The 20500-nt window shown below is 54.3% G+C and overlaps 1 protein-coding gene across 1 annotated transcript in view; it reads right to left on the bottom strand.

Moving 5' to 3' along the window:
* Positions 1-20500, bottom strand: part of Ttbk1 (tau tubulin kinase 1) — a 41711-nt gene that overhangs the window by 11300 nt on the left and 9911 nt on the right. The window contains exons 6-13 of the mRNA XM_051152880.1: positions 19689-19793; positions 19372-19437; positions 18857-18949; positions 18652-18777; positions 15815-15969; positions 13633-13864; positions 13281-13459; positions 10238-10799 (exon numbers count right to left, since the gene is read on the bottom strand). Of these exons, the coding sequence (XP_051008837.1) occupies positions 10238-10799; positions 13281-13459; positions 13633-13864; positions 15815-15969; positions 18652-18777; positions 18857-18949; positions 19372-19437; positions 19689-19793 (1518 nt within the window). The remainder of the gene's footprint in view (positions 1-10237; positions 10800-13280; positions 13460-13632; positions 13865-15814; positions 15970-18651; positions 18778-18856; positions 18950-19371; positions 19438-19688; positions 19794-20500) is intronic.

The raw sequence follows: 20500 nt of genomic DNA, 5'->3' as shown, positions 1-20500 counted from the left end.
CCAAGTGTGGTTCCTTCCTCAAGCGCCCATTACCAGGGACACAGCTCCCGCTATCCGCCCCCGCCCCCTGCAAGTGGCCCGGGGCCCCCCCACCCCTGCCTGAATGGACAGCACCACCCTGCCCCAGAAAAAGAGACCAAGGCAGGGCAGAGGACAGAGGTAGGAAGGAGGGTCCTGGGACTAGCCTGGCTCAGAGGTACCACCCTACAATCCACTGGGAGGGGCTGGGTCTATTTTCCCTCAAACTAGAAATACGGAGAGAGATTATTAGGCTCAGGGTTAGTGGTTGGGACGAATGCGGAGTGGTTATTGCTGTGACCCAAGCTGCCTTGAGTGGACGGGCTGTGTATTGTTATGAAGAATTTACTATAGCGTCTTTCACTGACCTAGAGTCCTCAGGATACACCCTCGCCCACTAAGAAAATACTGGCCCTATCAGGCAGTTCCACTCCACTCACAATGGGAAAGTCCAATGGCTCCACTCACCCAGACTCAACACAGAAACATGCATACTAGTGTGTGTGTGCACACACACAGACACACACACACACCACCAGCAGCACCACCAGCTCTCACTAGCAGCTAGCATTCTAAGGGCTGCTCCTGAAAACTGCCTTGCTTTGTGAGCTGCACGGGGGGGGGGCGGGGCGGGGCGGAGACACGCAGTGAGGATTCCTTAGGATTAGTTTGTCCCAGAAACTGCTGTGCCTGTGTGAGCATGACCAACAATTACAAATTCAGAGAGTTCACATAAAAACTGGAAGACAGTAGTAACAGCCAGTTGAGCTGTGGTGAGTGGCTGGAGTGGGGGTTTCCCTTACAGCAAATTTACTGTCAATTTGGCCTTCGGTGTGAGTTGTCCCTCTTACAAAGTCCCCTGTCAGTGCTCAGCAAGTGATGCCAACGTCCTGCCTGTGAGCCTGGCCCCTAGGATTCCTCCAGTGGGACTGTGTCAGGGGTCAAGGGCCTGCCATCCTACGGTGTCTTGGTCTGCTCCCCTAGTCTTCAGTGCTGCTGTAGCACACTTGGGGCCACTTGAGGTCAAGGGAGTGGTCAGTCATGGGAAGAAGACAGAGTCCAGTCAATTAGCTGACCCCAGTGCGCTGGGGCGCCTTGTATCTGGATGCAACCCAGGACGAGGTGGGGTTGAGAAGGAAGGAAAGGATGGTTCAGGGACAGCCCTCCTCTTTCAAGAGGACCAGCAGAAGAGTTATGCCCAGATCTAAAGCCTCCTATAGAACAAGACCTTGGGGGCTCAGCATCGGGTGGCTTTTCTATTGCTTTACGCTCTTGTAAAGGGAATAGCTGATTAATTCACTAGACGCAGTAGCATTGGGATCTATCTCATAGGTTAGGATGGGGTTCAAGTGAGTTAATTTTGTCAAGTGCTCAGATCATGGCTTTGCACATGGAAGCCCTGTGTGCCAATGACAAGCTAAACTACAGAGTACCTGAAGACGCCACTGTACACAGGGTGCAAGTATCAAGTACAAAAAACAAAAAACCAAAAACCCATGCTTCAAGCATGGCCAGGCGTGCTGCCCACTGGCAGAGCTGACTCTAGAGAAGCCTGTCCTTTCCCCCAGGCAGACACTCACTCCTCCACACACCCTGGTCTGCTCTCTGGTAAACTCTACAGTGGAAAAGGGTCCCACACCAGTGCAGACTCGGCCAGCTCTATCACACACGGGAACCAAAAGGTCCAGCCTCAAGCCGTGCCGACTTCCACTCAGTTCCACATGACCACGGTGGAAACTGGAGCAGTTTGCAAAAGCGGCCTCACCACAAAGACACAGTTCTGTCAAGATCACCTCCTGTCGCCTTTAATGGCTTACAGACCCCTCTACCACAGAGGCCAGTGCATTTTCTGGAGGGCCAGACATTTGGAACGGTGGCCTTGCTTTGAAAGGGCTTCTACCTTCCCCTGGATGTTGTCTTTTGTGCCTGAGAGGTGGGACTGCACCTCCCCCACCCCTAAAACCGCGGGAAACATCAATCTGTGTATAATGCTAAAACTAAGGCTCGAGCCAGTGCCATTATCTGTGATAAGTCTTAAGGCACTTGGGGAAGCTCAGAAGCTCAGGATCGTTCTGGCCACAAAGCTGGAACTCTGCTCAGCTCTGGTGGTGGAACTCTCTGGAAAGGAACGCCAGATAGCAGAGTACTTGGTTTCAAAGACCCCCCCTGTGCTGCTGACTTACCGAGCAGATGAACAAAGAGGAACCCTTGCCATCACACTGGGGAGGGGGTGGGGGGTGGCAGGGGCAGAAGGTAAGGTGAAAGGGCAGTGCTGGAAGCAGGAAGGGGCAGCTGTGTATCCCCCACCTCCCTAACCTTTGTGCTTTGTGTTTCAGTTCTTTCTCTGGGAGTCTCCCCCGGACCCCTCCCCCAACTCCTGCCTGGCCAGAAGGCAAAGAGCCCTGAGGTTGCGGACAGTCAGGAGGGAGCAGGCTTGAGAAGGACATAGGGTTAGAACATGGGTCTGGCTTTGCTTGCTATGTGGAAAAGATGCTCTTAGCCCAGGTGGTAGTGTCTAAAAAAACAAAGGTTTCAGAGAAGGAGTGACTGTGGGAACTGACTTGCTGAGCTGTTGGGCCATATTACAATGCTGGCCGTGTGCATATGTGAATAGCTTGGTTCCTGGGCACTGCCCACTAGATAAAAGCACCCCCATATTGGTCCAGGGGCCCTAAGATCTCTAATAAAATGAGGGGTATTGGGGGAAGTTGGTGGACCACAGGATTGGAGGAAACAGAGGGAAAATGCAAAAAGAGCGGAGCTAGGGACCTAGGAAACTACCAAGTGCACACACACTCATACACACACATGCATGTGTACACACACACACACACACACACACACACTCACACACGCTCACACACATGTATGCATGCACACATACACACATGCACACACGCACACCACACACACACAGCTGCAGCACCGTGTAGCTTCAGTAGGTGCTGGTCATACTGGGGTCTGTGTAAGTGGCATTCTCTGGAATTGTGCACACACAGCCTGAGCATCCACCCCTGACAACCCTGCTGTGTACACAGTCACAGATCAGCACGCTCACATGGATACATGTATGCCCGGAAACTCACCAAAACACACGGTTTGAACACTATCTCTTCTGGTCCCCAGTCAGGCACTACCGTTTCTAGTAGCCTCACCACCACTCTCCAAGCCTTGCTGGCTGGCCACAGGCAGGAATGAAGAGAGGAGAAAGTGGGGTCCCTGCAGTAACAGGTTGGGAAACTGAGGCGGGCACAAGAGGGAGGGGCAGTCAGGTATTGGAGCACTAATCTCTGATCCTCTTTTGACCTGCCTGCCTCATGTTCTGCTTGCGCCATACCCAGGGCACCTACAGGAGGACCCCCCCCCCCCACGAGAGTGGCAGATCTGAGCTGCCTGTTTGGAACTTGCTCTGAGACAAGATGTCCCTGTGCCCAGGGTCTGCCCCTCCCTTCACCACACTCTCCATAGTGCCTGCAGGCTGGATGGCTGGATCCTGGGGAAACCCCTCTATCCATCCCCAGCCCCTCAAGGCCAGGCCAGGAAGTCAAACCTCCTAGTGAGTGACACATAGGGGTGCTGGGGATGATGTGAGTGACTTGGACAGTGCCTATGCCTGTGCCTGTGTCTGTTGCGGGGTTGGAGGGGAGGGGAGATGTGGAAGGCAGGGGACTCTGACTTCCTGGTGGTGGCATGGGACATGTTCAGTAGGTCACAGGGTTGCCCACTCCTCATCACCGATATTCTCCCATCCCTCCTGAGTTTGACCAGCCTCCTTTCCATTCCTACCCAGACCACAGACAGACAGACACACACCTGCTGGTAGATCAGACCCAGACCCACCAAGACATCACAGAGTAAACAGAACCTGACCCCACAGCCAGACTACCCACAACACCTCAGCTCCCTGACGCCTTGGCTTCCCCTGGATCCTGGAGCCTCCCGTAGCTCTACAACAGGGCCCTGTCTGTCCAACTGCACCAGCATACCACCCCTCCCTGCACCAATTTGGCTGGCCCCTAACAAAAGAGCCCCACCCAAGACAGAGACCCTGAGGACAGAGCCTCTGGTGGGGTGGGAGTTTTACAGTATCTCGGGCCAACCTTCTAGGGGGCATATTGCACGTGGGTGGGATGGGCTGTGTGGCCTGTGATTATTGCGTCCTGGGAAGGAACCATGGTCTCTGTCTGCTCCCCAGCGCCCCCCCCACCTGCCCCCTCCAGGAGGGGGGGGAGCCCAGCCTAGGTCTTGTGGGTGAACCGTGCCCACACCTGCTGCAGCTGGGACCGCGAGATGCGGAGCACCGAGGGCACGAGTCTGTGGTTGCCGGCAGCCAGTGGCGCGTGGCGCCTGTGGGGCGCACGCACGGGGCTGCTCTCGGCCGAGCGGCTGCGCTGAATGAGGGAACCGGAGGAGCCCGAGGAGCCGCCGCCGCTGGGGTGAGGGTAGTGCTCCGTCTCCAGCGTGGAGGAGGAGAACACGGAGGACGCCAGTCGTCGCAGGGGGCTGTACCGCGGGAGGGAGTGCCCCGAGAGTCTGTCCTCCTCCAACTGAAAGAGACGAAGAGAGTGGAGGAAAAAGAGGCGTCAGGCACAGACTGGACAGCTCTTCTCGGGGGCCACCCACCGCTCACAGCCCCTGCGGCTCCGGCGTCCCTGGCAAGGGGCAGAAGGCGCGGGAGGAGGGGGCTGCAGGCTGCCCACCTGAGGGTCCAGCCTCAGAATTTCCAGCGCCCTGCCTGCCTCCTCCTCTCACAGCGCGGTCTCTGGGCGAGAGACCTTGGTCACTCACCTCCTCCAGGGAAGCCTTCTAGGCTTAGACCCATCTAACACAGGGCTCCCTCTGGGCTGGGACCTTCCTGTCAGGAAGGTCCCTCTGTCCCTGCTCCTGGCTAACTGCCGCCCCTTACTAACCCAGCCGCACTCCATGGTCCCCAGAACATTTTTAACATATTTGCGGTGGGGAGGGTGTCAAGTGCTTTGTTGATGAGCTGTGACCCCAACCCTCCCGTGAGATCTAAGGCAGCGTGCTTCTCCCTCCTTGGCACCCTTAGCCTCCTTACTGTAGGTGTCAGGGTATCAGGGCCAGTAGTTGCAGTCTGTTTTATCTGCAATTAGTCAAAAGAGTGTTGTTTATTTTGCTTTGCAGTTCTGAGGACAGAGCCCAGGGCAGAGTGCTGCCAGGCAAGCCTTCTACCAGGAGAGCTTTTTGGTTTGGTTTGGTTGAGATAAGGTCTCACGCTGTATAGCCCACACTGGCTTAAAACTCACTCTGTGTAGCCCAGGCTGGCCTCTAACTCCTGGCAATCCTCCTGTTTGCCTTGCCAGCGCTGGCATTACATACACGAGGCGTCAGTCACTCCCAACCTCAGCCCAAAGATGCTTTCATCCCAACTCTGCCCTTTACTGCCCTTGATCCCGGTTCTCTGCGCCTCAAATTCGTCCCCTATAAAATGGGGTGAAAGTGGCTCCCACCTCCTAGGGTTGGAGGACTAGATTAGCAGGGCCCTTTTAACAGCTACTCCTCAGAATGAGGGCAGGCCCAGAGGGCTGCAGGGTGGGGAGGAGGAGGGTAGCTACACAGCCAGTAGAATCCTGTCTTTGTGCCCTCCTGTCCTCAGTCACATGGGGATGGATTTTGCCTATCCGTATCCCTGGCTTTCCCTGGCATGGAGGCCAGTTTAGTTCAGAGTGTGGCACTGGGGCCTGGCTGGGCCAGCTCTAGGGGCCACCCAGCTCCAGCATGCCTTGCCTGTGTCAGATGGGGCGGGGTCACAAGAGACCTCCTATGGGGGTGGGCTGGGGCAGGGAGAACATCCTAGCATTTCTGTCTGCCCCACCCCACACCTGTTTGCATCCTCTGTCAGTTTCTCTTGGGGCCAGGTTTGGGCTCTTTATTCTCAGCTGGCTCTGCTTGCACTGGGGGTTGGGAGACTACGGCACACCTGGAGGGGACAAGGTGCCCAAAGGCCCCTCTCATAGCACCCGTGGGGCCTTGAGTTCACCCAAACAGTTTGTTCTCCATCAAAGAGGTCTTAGAGGCTGACACTGGATCCCAGTGTGTCCCCCCCTTCTAGGCCAGGTAGCACTTAGGACCCACTTGTCCTCATACCCAGTGTGAAGCCACCTTTGTGAGGACACCCCAGCTTCCCCTAGAGTCCTCATTCTCACGCCCACCTTCCATCCCCTGTGACTCTCAGCCCACTCCTCCTGACCTGAGGACCAGAATGAGGCCTTGACCATCTCTGTCACCCAGGCCCAGCACACTGCCCAGCTTGTAACGAGGCAGTGTTTGGTGCCTTTCCCACAAATGTCTATGTGCTTAAGGAATGCTAACCCGTTTTGCTATTGGCCTCAGCCTGCCAGCAAGGACTGCAGCCATCACCGACTCGCATACCCTGCCTGCATTCCCTCTGCCCAAGCTGAGCTGTCACCATGGCTCCTGCTAATTTGCACCTGAACCAACCCCTGGGAAGGGAGCCCAGAATTCACATATCCACACTACACACCAAGGCACAACCCAATGCCCAGCCCCACACCTCCTGCTCCCACAGCTGTTCGCACATAAGACTCAGCTTGCAACACCAGGTCTAGGAGGGATTCCTCAAAGAAAGGGGGTAAAGAATGGGCGGGGGGGGGGTGTCCTTTCTAGTCATCCAGGGGTGGGGAAGAGTCTCACAGGTTTATTGCCAGGTGCCACAAAGCATGTAACCCCTGCTCAGCCCCAACAGTGAAATGACTACAAGCCAGCCCACTTTGTTCCTTTCGTCTTGGGAAAAATAAAAGGTCTTGCCTCATGCTGATGTCCTGAGATACACACAGAACCTGTCCTGTCCCATCTGTTTCACCCATAGGCACCCAAAGGCCACTATGCACACTGACATGCTGGCAGGCACATCTGCCACTTAGGGCCAGCCAGCTGGTGTGCCAGGCATGTGCACACGTACACACACACACTGGAATGCTGTGGGCACTCTGACCTGCCTTTGCTATGCTGTGTCTTCGACACACATGCTTCAGATGCCAGCAAAGACCCTGGCCCAGCTCCCTGGTTTGCTTACTTATTTTAGGTTACGACTTTGAGGTTGACTCCCCCGCCCCCACCTTGGAAGTCAGGGTTGCCTGCATATAGCGTTGCTATGAGGACCGTTCTCATGAAAGGGGAGGTTTATATTCTGGCGTCCCATGTTGATAGCCACCACTGTTAGTTCTCTCGTTATCTGCCTTGTTCTGGTTTCCCTACAAGTTCCCTGACCTGTTCTACACCCTACATATGTGCACATATGTCCACATCCACACATCAAGATCAGTGGGCTCAGGAAGGCACACTGCTTAAAATTGTAGAATTTTAGCTGGGCATGGTGGCCCACGCCTTTAATCCCAGCACTCGGGAGGCAGAGGCAGGTGGATTGATGTGAGTTCGAGGCCAGCCTGGTCTACAAAGTGAGTCTAGGACGGCCAGAGCTAAACAGAGAAACCCTGTCTTGAAAAAAAAACCACCAAAAAATTGTAGTATTTTAAGAAACCTCAATTCTGCACAGTGTGGGGAAACTGAGGCTGGCAAACACCTTTTTTTTTTTTTATCCCCCTGACACAACTCACTTTCCTGTCCATGTCATACCCCAAGACTGCACAGTAGGCTTGGCCCTGGCCCTGAAGGATTTCCCGAGGGTTAGCATGACACATAGGAGGCACACATGAATCTGCAAAGAGTGACCTCAGAGGGAGCTTGGTTCTCTTGTTCTGACACCCAGAAGGAGACAGTGGCTGGCTCACGGTGGCCAGGAAGGAACAACAGAAGGGAGGGGCAACCCTCATCTGTGTTTCTCTCCACCTCAGCGCCACTGTCCCTGTCCTTCCCCCACTCTGCACTTCCTAGGGTCCCACCCATCGTGCCTGTCCCTCAGGTATCACTGCCGCCTGGCAGGTAACAAATGCTCTGGCCCTCGTGAGGGAACAGGGAGTGAGAAGCCTGAGAGCATCTTGTTTGCACCCACTTTCCCCAGAGCCATTTGTGGGAACAGTGACCGGGTTAGAGCCTAATTACATCAGCCCGCAGCCCGCCAGAGTCAAACCTCCACATCAGGCCAACTATGACCTCTCTGGGGAGGGACGCATGGTCTCCAGTTTTTCACTATTTCCAAGGTACAAGGCAAGAGCAGATGAATATTCTCCAGGACTATGGATCGCAGCAGCACTTCTAGAAAAGGCTCCTTGACATGAACAAGGCCTACTGCACCCCCTCCCCTTAACACCCATGCCATTCTAGGCCAGGCCTCTCAACCTGCGCAAGAGCTGGCTCCTAGACCCATACCTGGCCACCACACAGAGCTCCAGCATAAGATCACCAAGCGGAACAAGCCGCAGACCCTGAGCCCCTCCCAGACTCAATTCAGCACACAGTGCAAGTGCTGGTGTTCACTTGCCAATTAGAGGTCAGCTGGCGTTCCATATAGAGAAGCCTGGCCAGGGCAGTGGCTCACAAAACTATGCTGACAGGGCTGTCCTCAACAGGACACACACACACCACCACCGCCACCACCACCACCACCACCACCGCTACCACCGCCACCGCCACCATGTGACATGACATGCTTTGCATCCTCAGAGCAACGTTTCTACAGCGCCTTTTACCTCCCGCTCCCTGCTTTTGCAATCTGTTCCTGGATTTTTTTTTTTTTTTTTTACTTATTTTTATTGTTATGTGCATTGGTGTTTTGCTTGCACGTATGTCTGTGAGGGTGTCAGATCTTGAAGTTACAGGCAGTGAGCTGCCATGTGGGTGCTGGGAATTGAACCCAGGTCCTTTGGAAGAGCAGTCAGTGCTCTTAACCGCTCAAACCATCTCTCCAGCCCCCTGTTCCTGGGTCTTGATACAAACGTCTGTTTTTCTAAACTAGGTAGAGTGGCGCGAGCCTGAAATCTCACATGCCTTGATGGCTGAGTCAAAAGGATTAGAAACCAGCCTCGGCTACACAGTGGAACCCTGTCTCAGAACACCAAGAGGAGGAAGAGGAGGAGGAGGCAGAGGAGGAGGAGGCGACACCACTGAAGCTGGACAGGCCTCCCAACAATATGCCTCTTCTTGTGAACCCACTATGCAGCTGAGGACGACCTTATCTTCCAACTGTCCTGCCCCTCTGTCCCAAGTATTAGACTTACAGGCATGTGCACCAGCATGTCCAGTTTTATGTGGAACTGAGAATTGAAGCCAGAGCTTTGCGCTTTCCTTTTCAGAGCCTTCCCTGACTAGGAGTGGTGGGCTACCCTCAGTCCTGCCCCTCCCTGGTTCTGCTCAGCTCTGCCCCAGGGCTTCTCCTGAGGTCTGACCCCCCCTCAACCCCCCGGGTCATGAGTCAGGGCTCCTTTTTCTCGCCCTCTCTATGCCAGTACGTCCTAGCTTCGCCGCCCTGCATGGCTCTCTTGCTGGATATCACTCTCTCCCATGGTTCCTATGAGTCCAAGTGAGTGCTCCCTCCTGAGCAGTGGGTAACACAGCACAGTCATACTTCAGGGTCAAGGGTCATTGTGTCCAGCCTGAATTCATGCACAAACCTGCAAAGTCACTCAGCTCTGACATCACACTGCATCCAGAGCCCCAGGCATCTGGTGAGACACTGCCATCCCCAACCTGCCCGCCATCCACCTCACCCCATGTCACAGTCTGCTCCCTGGCCCAGGCCACCAGGGTCCTCCTGCTACTGCCTGATATGTGGCCTTCGTCTTTTCTAAATTTTGACCCTTTCATTTGCTACAAAGCAGCCCAAGGGGTCGCTCAAAAGTCTCAAAGCCACCACAGTGCCGTACTCCTACGTAAAAGCCTTCAGTGGGTTACCAAGCCTTCCGGATCAAGTCCCAAGCCTTCAGTGTAATTCCAGGGCTTCTATGACAGCCCCAGGATCTGCCCCACGGGTTCGTCATCATAAATCAATACTGTGCTGAAGACTGCCACCACAGGCCTTTGTAGACACCATCCCCGGGGCCCACAAGGCCTTTCTCCTGCTTTGCCGCCTAGCTGTACTACCCACAATACAAGACTTAACCTGAAACTTAGACCTCATCTGTCTCCACATACGGTGTGGGGGCCTTTGCACCTGTCTCCACTGTGGCCCTGTCACAGCTGGGTTCTTAGGCCACAGGGGCTCAATGGCCTCCTGGCCTCCTGGCCTCCTGGCAGAACTCTAGGGAGCTCAGGATAGAGAAGTATACAAGCCCAGTCTTACCTGTCTCTGAGGGCCCGTGGGGTCCGACTCTCTCCGTCGAGGGCGGGGTCCCGAGTGCAGGGGTGAGTGGGAAGGGCTGCCAGGCGTGGGTGGCTGTGATGTCTCTGATCGGCCATCAGCCTGGCTCAACTGAGGTGGTGGAGGCTGGGGCAGCATCTGCCGCAGGTCCTCCTCTGCCAGCGTCTGCATGCCACGTCCGCGGGGCCTGACAGTGGGCTCTGTCCCCAGACGCCTCCTTTCCTCACCCTCCTCAGGCAAAGGCCGCAACTCCTCAGGCTCCTCATCCGTGGTGCCTGACGTGCTAGGCTCAGCCCCAGGAGGGAAGTCCTTGAGCTCTGTCTCCTTGTCGATGATGACCCATTCCTTACTGTCAAAGTCTTCCTCCTCAGCCAGCGGCACCGAGCGGAAGGCGTTGCTCAAGGCCTCCTGCTCCACTGAGGCAGATACGTCCATGCGGCCGCTGGCCTGCCTGTCAGCATGGCCTGTGTCCACTGACAGCATCTGGGCTGGCTGTGAGGAGCAGGCCTGGCGTGAGGGTGAGCCAGGTAGATCCATCCTCGACCTGCAAGAGCCACCCACATGGAGCTCAGTGCCAGCCTCTGAAGCCCCAAGGACATCAAGGCAGTGGCAAAGTAGAGCGTGACTCCAACATCACCTTCTAGAAACACTCCACTTAGCTATCCACCTATCCCGCATCGTTCAACAAATGTTCCTTAATGCTTACCATATTTCAGGAACATGAACACGCAGAACACGGCCCTCCCCTCTGGGCTACCCCAGGAAATCTAGTCTTTTTCCTACTCACCAGGTACTCACAATCCATCTGTGGCTCCCTCCTGCTGCATCCAGGGCAAAGGCACCAGCTGGCTCTCGGGTTTACAGATGGCTTCTAGCTCCACTACTGACATCTGCCCAGCTGGTGCTTTAGAACCCCAGGCAGGCAGGGCCTTGTCAGTTCCCTGCAGCAAGCTGAAGTCTGCACTCCTTAGCCTGTACTGGGGCGGGGGCGGGGGGGGGGGGGCTCAACCCGACTGTTGTGCCTTTCCCTAAGCAGGCCCGTTTCAGAACCATTCACTTTTCTTGAACTGGCCACCCCGTCTCCCACAGCCTGTGTGCCTCTGCTCTCTGACTTCTATTCTGATGTACTTCCTGTGGTGAGCCCACCCCTACCGGCATGGACAGTTACTTGCACCTCCTCAAGGCACCCTGAGCCCCAACAACTCCATGGATCTCAGAACTGATGGTGTATCTGCCTCCCTTACAGAAAGACTTCGACCTCTGCCAAGCAGAGCCTGGGTTCTTCTAACCTTTGACCTCAGGGCACAGAACCTGCCTTGGACAACTCATCTCCTGTTATTACCTGGAACTGTACCTGTGACTCTCACATGATACCCAGAACATCTGTTTGTTACGGCACCAGACCCAAAGTGAGCATGCTTCTTGTACAGTGTGGTTGCGTGTATATGTGGTAAAGGAAGATGCTACCTATGGAAGACGTGTCGGATGCTACCTATGGAAGGAATATTGGCCCCTGAACCCCAGAATATGAGGAAAAACCACCAGGCCCAACTCGTCTGGGTCTGTAACCCATCTTACGTCAGGATATGGGCCCACTGGTGTTCTGTGATAGATTCAATAGGGCAGAACTTCCTGTTAGCCTTTCTCAAAAGACCCCACCCAGCCTGCATTGGAACTGTCTAATGCCGTTCTATACCATCTTTGTATCGATTTGTTAGTAAGGCTTAAAATAAAACACCATTGACAGAGACCGCCCTGGGACTTCCTTTAAATGGCTGGTCACTTTCTTTTCTGAGAGCAGTTTGTTACGAGGGACAGAAAGGCCAGAAGGTACCAGAACAGGAGGTGAATGTGCACACACCTGTCCTGTGTGTGGAGATGACGGAGCAGGAGAGCAGGGCCACCCCAGCCTTGTCTGCTCCATACTTTCTTGTGCCCCAAGTGCCATCAAGTGCCATCCATCCCTGCGACATCCTGAGCCTTCTGTAGAGGAAGCTCTCTTTAGCCTGCCACTCCTGAAGTGGCGTTTCCTGCTCAGTGTTCCTTCTAAGTGGGCAGCTCTTCAAAACTGTCTTACTCGGGACACTCGCCCCTCTTGTCTCCAATCATATCCCTTCCTTACTCTCTGTGTCCAGAGCCCTCTGGACACAGGGACTCCATGCCGCCATGGGTGGAGATGAGGTATCTGGTGCCTGGCAGGACAGTCCAGTACTCTCACTCACTCACTCAGGGACCCAGACCTGTCTCAGGTTTGTCTACACCCCAGATGGGTACCATGTTCCATCTGGGATTGGTTAGGGCAGAGTCCAGGGGTGGGACCGTGGCTACGTAGGTCTTTAGGAAAGATACTGAGTGGGTATGGGGACTGGTGCCCTCTTCCTGCAGGGCCAAGAAAAAGTCTCTTCTCTCTTTCCTAGTGCAGAGAAGGCACTGATCTACTATGGAGCAAGGATCCTCAGAGGCTAGGGGAAAGCATGGGCATTTCGTCTTCCAGATGCCTCCCCTACACCCTCCATACCTGGTGTCCCCCCCACAACTAATGTGACTTAGCCTACCCCTGCCAGCCACACCCCACCATAGCCAACTTTACCCTTTTCCCACCTCCCAAAGGCCAAGTCCCTCAGGCCTCCATCTCTAACCCATGCCCTCACTAGGCAGGTCCCTGCTGGGTCCTTTCTGTTCTCAATTCATAGCCCTCAGACCACCAACACTTGGCCTATCCTGCCACCAGCAGTTCAGTGAACCCCTCCCTTGGGTTTTCTGCCCACCTCTGCTGCAGGCATCTGTGAATTGTTAGCTAGGAAAAAGTTAGCTAGGACTAAGTCCTGGGCCCAGAAACTGGCCTGTCCCTTTCTTTCTTCCCGAGATGCCCCACCATGGGCCACCAACTGACTCCAATCTGTGGAGCCCGACCCTCACGTTTGTGCCTCACATATGATCTCTCAGAGAGCAGCCGTGCTGATGGAGGCAGGTGGGACGAGAGGGGCTCTGACATATCACCCCGAACCCCTGTCTACAAACTCACCTCCTTTCATGCAGTTCTACCCGCCCATCAGCCGCTGTGGATAGCCTCTCTGACTCTGGGCTGTTGACCCTCCGGTAGCGTAGAGACCGTACTGGAGTTGTTGGGGAGTCTGGGGGGGCACGCACTGGGGAGCTGGGGACCCCTACTCCTCGACTCTGCTCTTCCTCCACACAAGGTGTCTGTAGAAGAGGGGACGCTGTGAGTTAAGGTTGAAGAGCTGGCTATGGGTGAGAGGTTTTCTCAGGGTGAGGGAGACACAGGGCAGGGCGCTGGTAGTTAGGGTGGATGGGGCCAAGGGCCGGGAACCCACGTGGGGAAGGCTGCCCACACCCTTTTGCCTGGGTGCCATTACTTTGCCGATGTTGATGCGCAGTTTGTTGCGGTTGACATCTGTCTCCTCCCACACTTCAGCCTCAGGACCCCCAGGGTGGGGGACAAGGTGGGGAGTAGGGCCCAACCCCTCCGGAGGCCTTCCAGGCAGGATCGGGGGTGCATTCTCCTGGTCACTCAGGTGCTCTCCCTGCAGCACGTCCTCAGTGTTCTCACGAAGCAGGTCCCCGGGCACCGGTGTCACATTGACCACTCTGGGGAGGCCAGGGAGAGTCACAGGTAAGGCTTGCAGGAATTCCCTTTTCCCCTTTACACTGTGCCAGCACAGGCCCTGGGAACCATATCCAGAGTGGACACAGAGAAGCCCTTTTCCGTCCCTGGCCTCTGAGCCCAGACTATCCTCAAGGTGGCAGGGGCTACAGGGAGACATGGCCAGCAGGGTCTGGCACATCTCCGCTGAGCTCCACTTTTTCAAGGGATCTGTGGGTTCCCAAGCCTTCCCTGTAGCCCGCTGGCTTCCTTCAAACCACGTCTGAAAAGGCTCCTTTGTACTCCTTTTCCATAAACCTTTTTTTTTTTTTTTAAGATTTATTTATTATGTATACAGTGTTCGGCCTGCATGTAACACCCGCAAGTCAGAAAGAGCACCAGATCTCATTATAGATGGTTGTGAGCCACCATGTGGTTGCTGGGAATTGAACTCAGGACCTTTGGAAGAGCAGCCAGTGCTCTTAACCTCTGAGCCATCTCTCCAGCCCCCATAAACCCTTTAAAAAGAGATTTATTTGTTTACTTTTATATGTCGAGTGCTTTGCCTGCATGTATGTAGGTGTACCATGTGCGTGCCTGGTGCCTGAAAACGCCAGAAGAGGCCATCAAATCCCCTAGGTCTGGAGTTACAGACAACCCTGAGCCACCACATCCTCCATAAGAGCAGCCAGTGTTCTTACTGCTGAGTCATCGTTCCAGCCCCACCTTTTAGCTCCTTAATTAATTTCTTTTCTTTCTGTTTTTGTTTGTCTATGTTCATCTCTGTGAGTGTGTATGCACAAGTGTATATGACACAGTGTACACGTGGAGGTTGGATGACAACCTCAGCTGTTGCCTCTCCTTCCAACCTGAGACATAGCTCGTGTGTGTGTGTGTGTGTGTGTGTGTGTGTGTGTGTGTGTGTACACACCTGTGTGCATGCATGTGGAGGCTAGAGGTTCATGTGGGGTCTCTTCCTCAATGATTCTTCACCTTGGGTTTTTGGTTTTGTTCACTCGCTTGTTTTTGTTTTTTGACACAGGATTTCACTATGTCGTCCAGCTGGGCTGGAACTTCCTATGTAGCCCAGGCTGGCCTTGAACTCCCAGAGATCTGCCTGCCTCTGCCTCCCCAAGTGCTGGGATTACAGGCGTGCGCCACCACGCCTAACCTCCTCACTGTGTTTTTTGAGGCAAGGTCTCTCAGTGAATCTGGAACTTGCCATTTCAGCCAGACTGGCTGGCCAGCAAGCCCCCGGGACCCACTAAGGGAAGGCTCTCTTGTGCATCAGGCCAACTGATCTGCAAGCTTCCATGGAGTTTTCTGTGTACCTCCCATCTCACCAGAGGAACTCAGAGATTAGAGACACTACTGTGTCCCCCTTTACGTGGGCTCTGGGAACCCACACTCAGGTCCTCATGTTTGGATAGCAAGTGCTTATCCACTGAGCCATCTCCACAGCTCCTTTCTGTTTTTGTTGTTGTTGTTGTTTTGCTTTGTTTATTTATCCATTTATTTATTTAGGTTTTTTCGAGACAAGATTTCTCTGTGGAGCTTTGGCTGACCTGAAACTCACTCTTTAGACCAGTTTGGCCTCAAACTCAGAGATCTGCCTGCCTCTGCCTCCCAAGTACTGGGACCAAAGACATGTGCCACCACTGCTCGACTCCTTCTGTTTTTAAAACAAGGTCTTCCTATGTGGCCCAGGCTAGTCTCAAATGCATGATCCACCTGCCTCATCTTTCCAAATGCTGGAACTACAGATATGTGCCATCATGCCTGGCTTCCCTGAGCAATCGCATCACAAAACTGCCCCCACCATGTAGGAACGTAGGAGACACACAACCAGGTGTGTGTCCATGTAGGAGGAGAGGGCTGTGTTTTCGGGTAACAGCCCAGGTAAGGGTCACTGGCCGCCCCACCCACCACGATGCTTCCCCCCCACCCAGACTCACCCAAACATGGCTGCTGTCTGGCGGGTGTTCTGCTGGGGTGGGGTGGAGGTGCTCGTGGACAGGAGGGCATCGGTGCCTGCCCTCTCCCAGTCAAAGGCTTCATTCTCAGCAATGCCACGCTCCTTCATGCTGTTCTCAAACACCGACATGATCAACTGCAGGGGATGGGGATGGCAGAAGGACAGAGAGGTGACCCCAGGGCTGGCCAGGTGGGAGGGGAAACAGCTAGGACCACAGTGGGGGGAAGATGGGGACTTCTGGGTCAGGATCGGGCCTAGAAGGGGCATTGGAAGAAGAAGTTCACATTGATTTCAAATGAAAACATGACACCAAGAAGTATGCAAAGTATCACCTTGGATTATTAAGTCCTGCCAGATGGCTACTGGTCCCCTGAGATCTGTCCCTCTGCCACTTCTGTCATCTTGACAGGCACACCAGTGGCTCTGTACCTCTGGGGTTCCCTCATGATCTCATGACTCTCCTCAGACTACTGCTTCTTCTGGTGGGGTGCCTCTCCCACTGTCCTCTCCTCACACCCGATTCACTCTCCCACAGGGCTTCCCAGCTCTCTCGTCACTCGGCACGGAGCGTCCACTTTTGCATTGCTCTCCGCCAATCCTACACCTCCAGCAGTCACCACATGACTCTCACACAGGGGGCTCCATGAGGCTGAGCCAGGACAAGGAGTGGGGTGTCAGCTCCACCAGCTACTGTAATGGGCTCAAGAGGTAGCAGGTGGCTACAAAACCTCTGAACAGCCTGGGCCATAAGGAATGGGCTGGCTCTCTTTAGAGGCCAGGGCAGGCACTCTGCTGACAGGAGGAGCCTCTTGCTCCAGGGTCTGCTGTGTGATTGACACTGTTGGATTCCCTCGAGTGTGCAGCATTGTGCTCCCTGAGTGGCTTCCTGGCAAACGCTGATGACATGTCTCTCTGTTCTCCAATCAGCGTCAGTGGGTCCCATGAGGTGTGCTGAGGGAGCCACAGGGAGACCCTTAGGCCTGGAGTCAGCTAAGTGGTCCTTGATCAGAGGGATGTTATATGAGGGTGGTCCCATGAGGTAGTTGAGGAGCTGGAAAATTCCTACCACCTGGCAATGTCACAGCCACTGCAACACTGTAATACATTACTCTAGTGCGTGCTGAGGCATCATCGGTCACATACAGAATGTGGCACATGATACTGTGCAGTACATAATACTGTGTTGGATTTTGCATGTTTGTGTGTGCTTGTTTTACTTTCTAAAAAGTGTGCATTTAGCAGGGCATAGTGGTGCATGCCTCTAATCCCAGCACTCAAGGTGGCAGAGGCAGGTGGATCTCTGTGAGTTCGAGGCCAGCCTGGTCTACCAGTCAAGTCCAGGAAAGCCAAGGCTACACAGAGAAACCATGTATGGGGGTGGGGGGGGGGAGTGTGTGTTGTGGGGAGGGACTAAACACATGAGTGCAGGTGCTTGTGGGTGCCAGAAGATGGTGTCAGGTCCCCTGGAGCTTGAGTTGCATGTGGTTGTGAAACTTCTGACGTGGGTGCTGGGGCTTGAACTCAGGTCCTCTGCCACAGCAGCATCTGCTGTTGGTCGCTGAAGCATTTCTGTTGCCTTGATTTGTTGTTGTTGCTGTTGCTGTTGCTGTTGTTGAGACAAGGTCTCCCTATGTTACGCAGGCTGACCTTAATCAAATTCAAGATCCTCCTGCCTCTGCCCCATGAGTTCTAGGATTGAGCCGTGCATTGGGGCAATACTATTTCATTAAATCACCATTTTAGAACACACACCCTCTACCTACGCAAACCAAGTTTTTATAATTTTTATGTAAGTTTTGTAACGTGTTTATAATTCCAGTTGGGAGGGGGAGGCAGGAGGATCAGAAGTTCAAGGTCAGCACCAGCTACACAGTGAGTCTGAGGAACAGCCAGTGCACATGAGACGCTGCCTCAAAAACAACAGAAATTGTAATTTGTCACAGCATGCTGGGTTAGGCTGGGAGAAGTTTGGGGGTGTCATGTCTACTGCAACACTTCTTTTGAGTCATTTTCTCTTGAGTTCGACTTCATCGCTGCTTGTCTGCCACACTTCAGGATAGGGTACAGGAAGGGGAGGTCCTTTTCAGGTTAGGGTCACACGGTGACATAGTAAGGCGCACTCTTCTCAGTCTGAACCCTGTCACTAAGTGACGTGTGACTGTCCCTGCTCTCAACCGTGACATCTAACCTCAGTTTCCCATCTACAAAGCAAAGCCAGTCACCCCAGTCAGCTCCCTGCAGAGTGCTGCTGTCAAATACACACGGTCATCTGGGCCTGTTTGTTTTGTTTTGCTTTTCAAGACAGGGTTTCTCTGTGTCGCCCTGGCTGACCCGGAACTCACTCTATAGACCAGGCTGTCCTGGAACTCAGAGATCCACCTGCCTCTGCCTCCCGTGTACTGGGATTAAAGATGTGCACCAACCACTCTCACCCCAGCCCCACTCCAGCTATATCATGGTCCTTAAAGGCTTTTTTTTTTGACAGGGTCTCCCTGTGTAACAACAGCTGTTATGAAACTCTATGTAGAACAGAGACATCTGCCTGCCTCCCACCCAAGTGCCAGAGTCAAAAGTGTAGGTGACCATGCGCTGCCTCAGAGCCTTCTTTCAATAACACAAGAAAGGCCCCGACACCAGGAAGGGTCGGCTCTTGAAAAAATCTTAGCAGTGACTGCTGTTTGCAACGGCAAGAACAGTTTAGTACAGTTAAAAGACTTGGGGGCAACCCTGAAGTAGGCCAGGCTGCAGGGGGACAGCCACTGCCGGAGGGCCGGCAGGCTTTCAGTGGTGGCCCAGGCTGGGGCGCGGGGGTCCCACCTGGTAATCAGGCTTGGTGAAGTAGTCAAGGCTGGCGATGTGGTCCAGGAAGAGGTGGAACTCGGACGGCATGTGCTTCAGCAGCATGCGGTGCTCGTATTTCTCCTTAATCGTCCCCACCTGCTCCTGGAAGGCAGAGGGTACGGGAGATGGCGCGCTCGCTGCTCCACCCTCTGCCCTCTCCACCCAGCTGTGGCGGCCTCACCTTATCCTTAATCTTCCTCCAGGGCAGCTGGCCCACTGCAAACTCTACCAGCATGTAGAAGAGGGACCACAGGTCATCATGGCGGCCCATCTCCTGGGAGGTAAGGACAGAAGAGTCACCGGGAGCTCTCAAGTCCTCCCCTGAGGATGGATGGTGAACCGTTTGCTGGGGGACATCTGTCAGAGAGCCCTGACCCTCAGACCCAGATACACGATGCTGGGGTCTCCCTGAGCCTGTAGCCCTGTCCTATGCCTCTGCACACACAGAACGCAGTAAAAAGTTCTATGTTTTTTCCCTTCACTGGGGATTTTCAGTGGGAAGAGAGATGGGGACCCAGAAGAGAAAGACATCAGGTATGGCCACCGGTAAACCTGCCTCCACCCCAGGCTTCCTCGGTGACTGGCTGCAGCTGATGCCCCATTCTTTTCTCCCCACCTTGACATCCAGAGCCTGCTTCATGCCAAACTCTGTCTTTCTGCCCTCGGCCCTTAGCCTGAGCTACAGCACTCACTCACCCGGTTCTTGTGAGCATTGACTGAGGCGTAGCGGACAGTCCCCCGGAACCCGGCCACATTCCGAGGCTGCAGAGAAGAGACCGCACCTCAGCCACACGTCAACCCTACCACCACCGGGACTAACTACCCACCCCATGCTGACACCCAGGAGCCCAGGCAGGCGAGTGGGCCAGGCAGTTCCCTCCCAGGGATGGATGCACTGATAATGAGGAGCAGACCAAGCCTGCTTAGGTAACTACACAGAAAGCAGTGCCGTGTTCCCATACCAGAAAGAGGTGAAAGCCTCCCCCACCAGCCTGATGCCTAGTGGTACTCACAGGCCGGACGTCCCCTGTGGTGTTAGTGTACTGCCGGGCCAGCCCAAAGTCCAACATGTAGCACTTTCTGTAGGTGGAGGGCAGCCGGCCCATGGCAAAGTTGGACTGTGGGAAGAAAGCAGCTGTGAGCCGGGTCCAGCATCTTAAGACCCCCTAAGGAACTGCTACGCCCGTGCTGAAGGACCCCTTGCCCGTAGACTATTATTACAGCCACCCACAGTCACACGAGTATGACTGAGTGGCACCTTGGCAACAGAGCAGGTGCGACTATCCTCAATTTAGAGATACAGAAAGGGAAGGTGTCAAAGGTTGAGGGAGTGACAGGCATGGTGGCCCACACCTTTAATCCCAAGCACTAGGGAGGCAGAAGCAGGCAGATCTCTGTGAGTTTGAGGCCAGCCTGATGTAACAAAGCAAGTTTGAGACAGCCAGGGCTACACAGAGAACCACTATCTCAAAAAACAAAACAAACAAAAAGGTTGAGGGGGCATCTCTGAATTACAGAACTGGTCAGAACGAGCTTTGATCTCTGGTCCATCCTGCTCTAAATCCTCAGCTCCCCAGTGGGCCATGGGTTACAGCTGCCCTGAATCCTTCCTGCTGTGTTCCCTTGGCCATTCACTCAGCCTCCCAGGTGTCTCCTTTCTCCCTCTTCTTCCTTCCTTTCATTTGTTTTTGGTTTTTCTTTTCTTTCTTTTCAAGACAGGGTTTCTCTGTGTAGCCCTCGCTGTCCTAGACTCACTTTGTAGACCAGGCTGGCCTCAAACTCACAGCGATCCACCTGCCTCTGCCTCCTGAGTGCTGGGATTAAA

This window comes from Acomys russatus, chromosome 11 (genome assembly GCF_903995435.1).
Source record: "Acomys russatus chromosome 11, mAcoRus1.1, whole genome shotgun sequence".
Classification (NCBI taxonomy): domain Eukaryota; kingdom Metazoa; phylum Chordata; class Mammalia; order Rodentia; family Muridae; genus Acomys; species Acomys russatus.
This window is presented reverse-complemented; position numbering and strand designations above follow the sequence as displayed.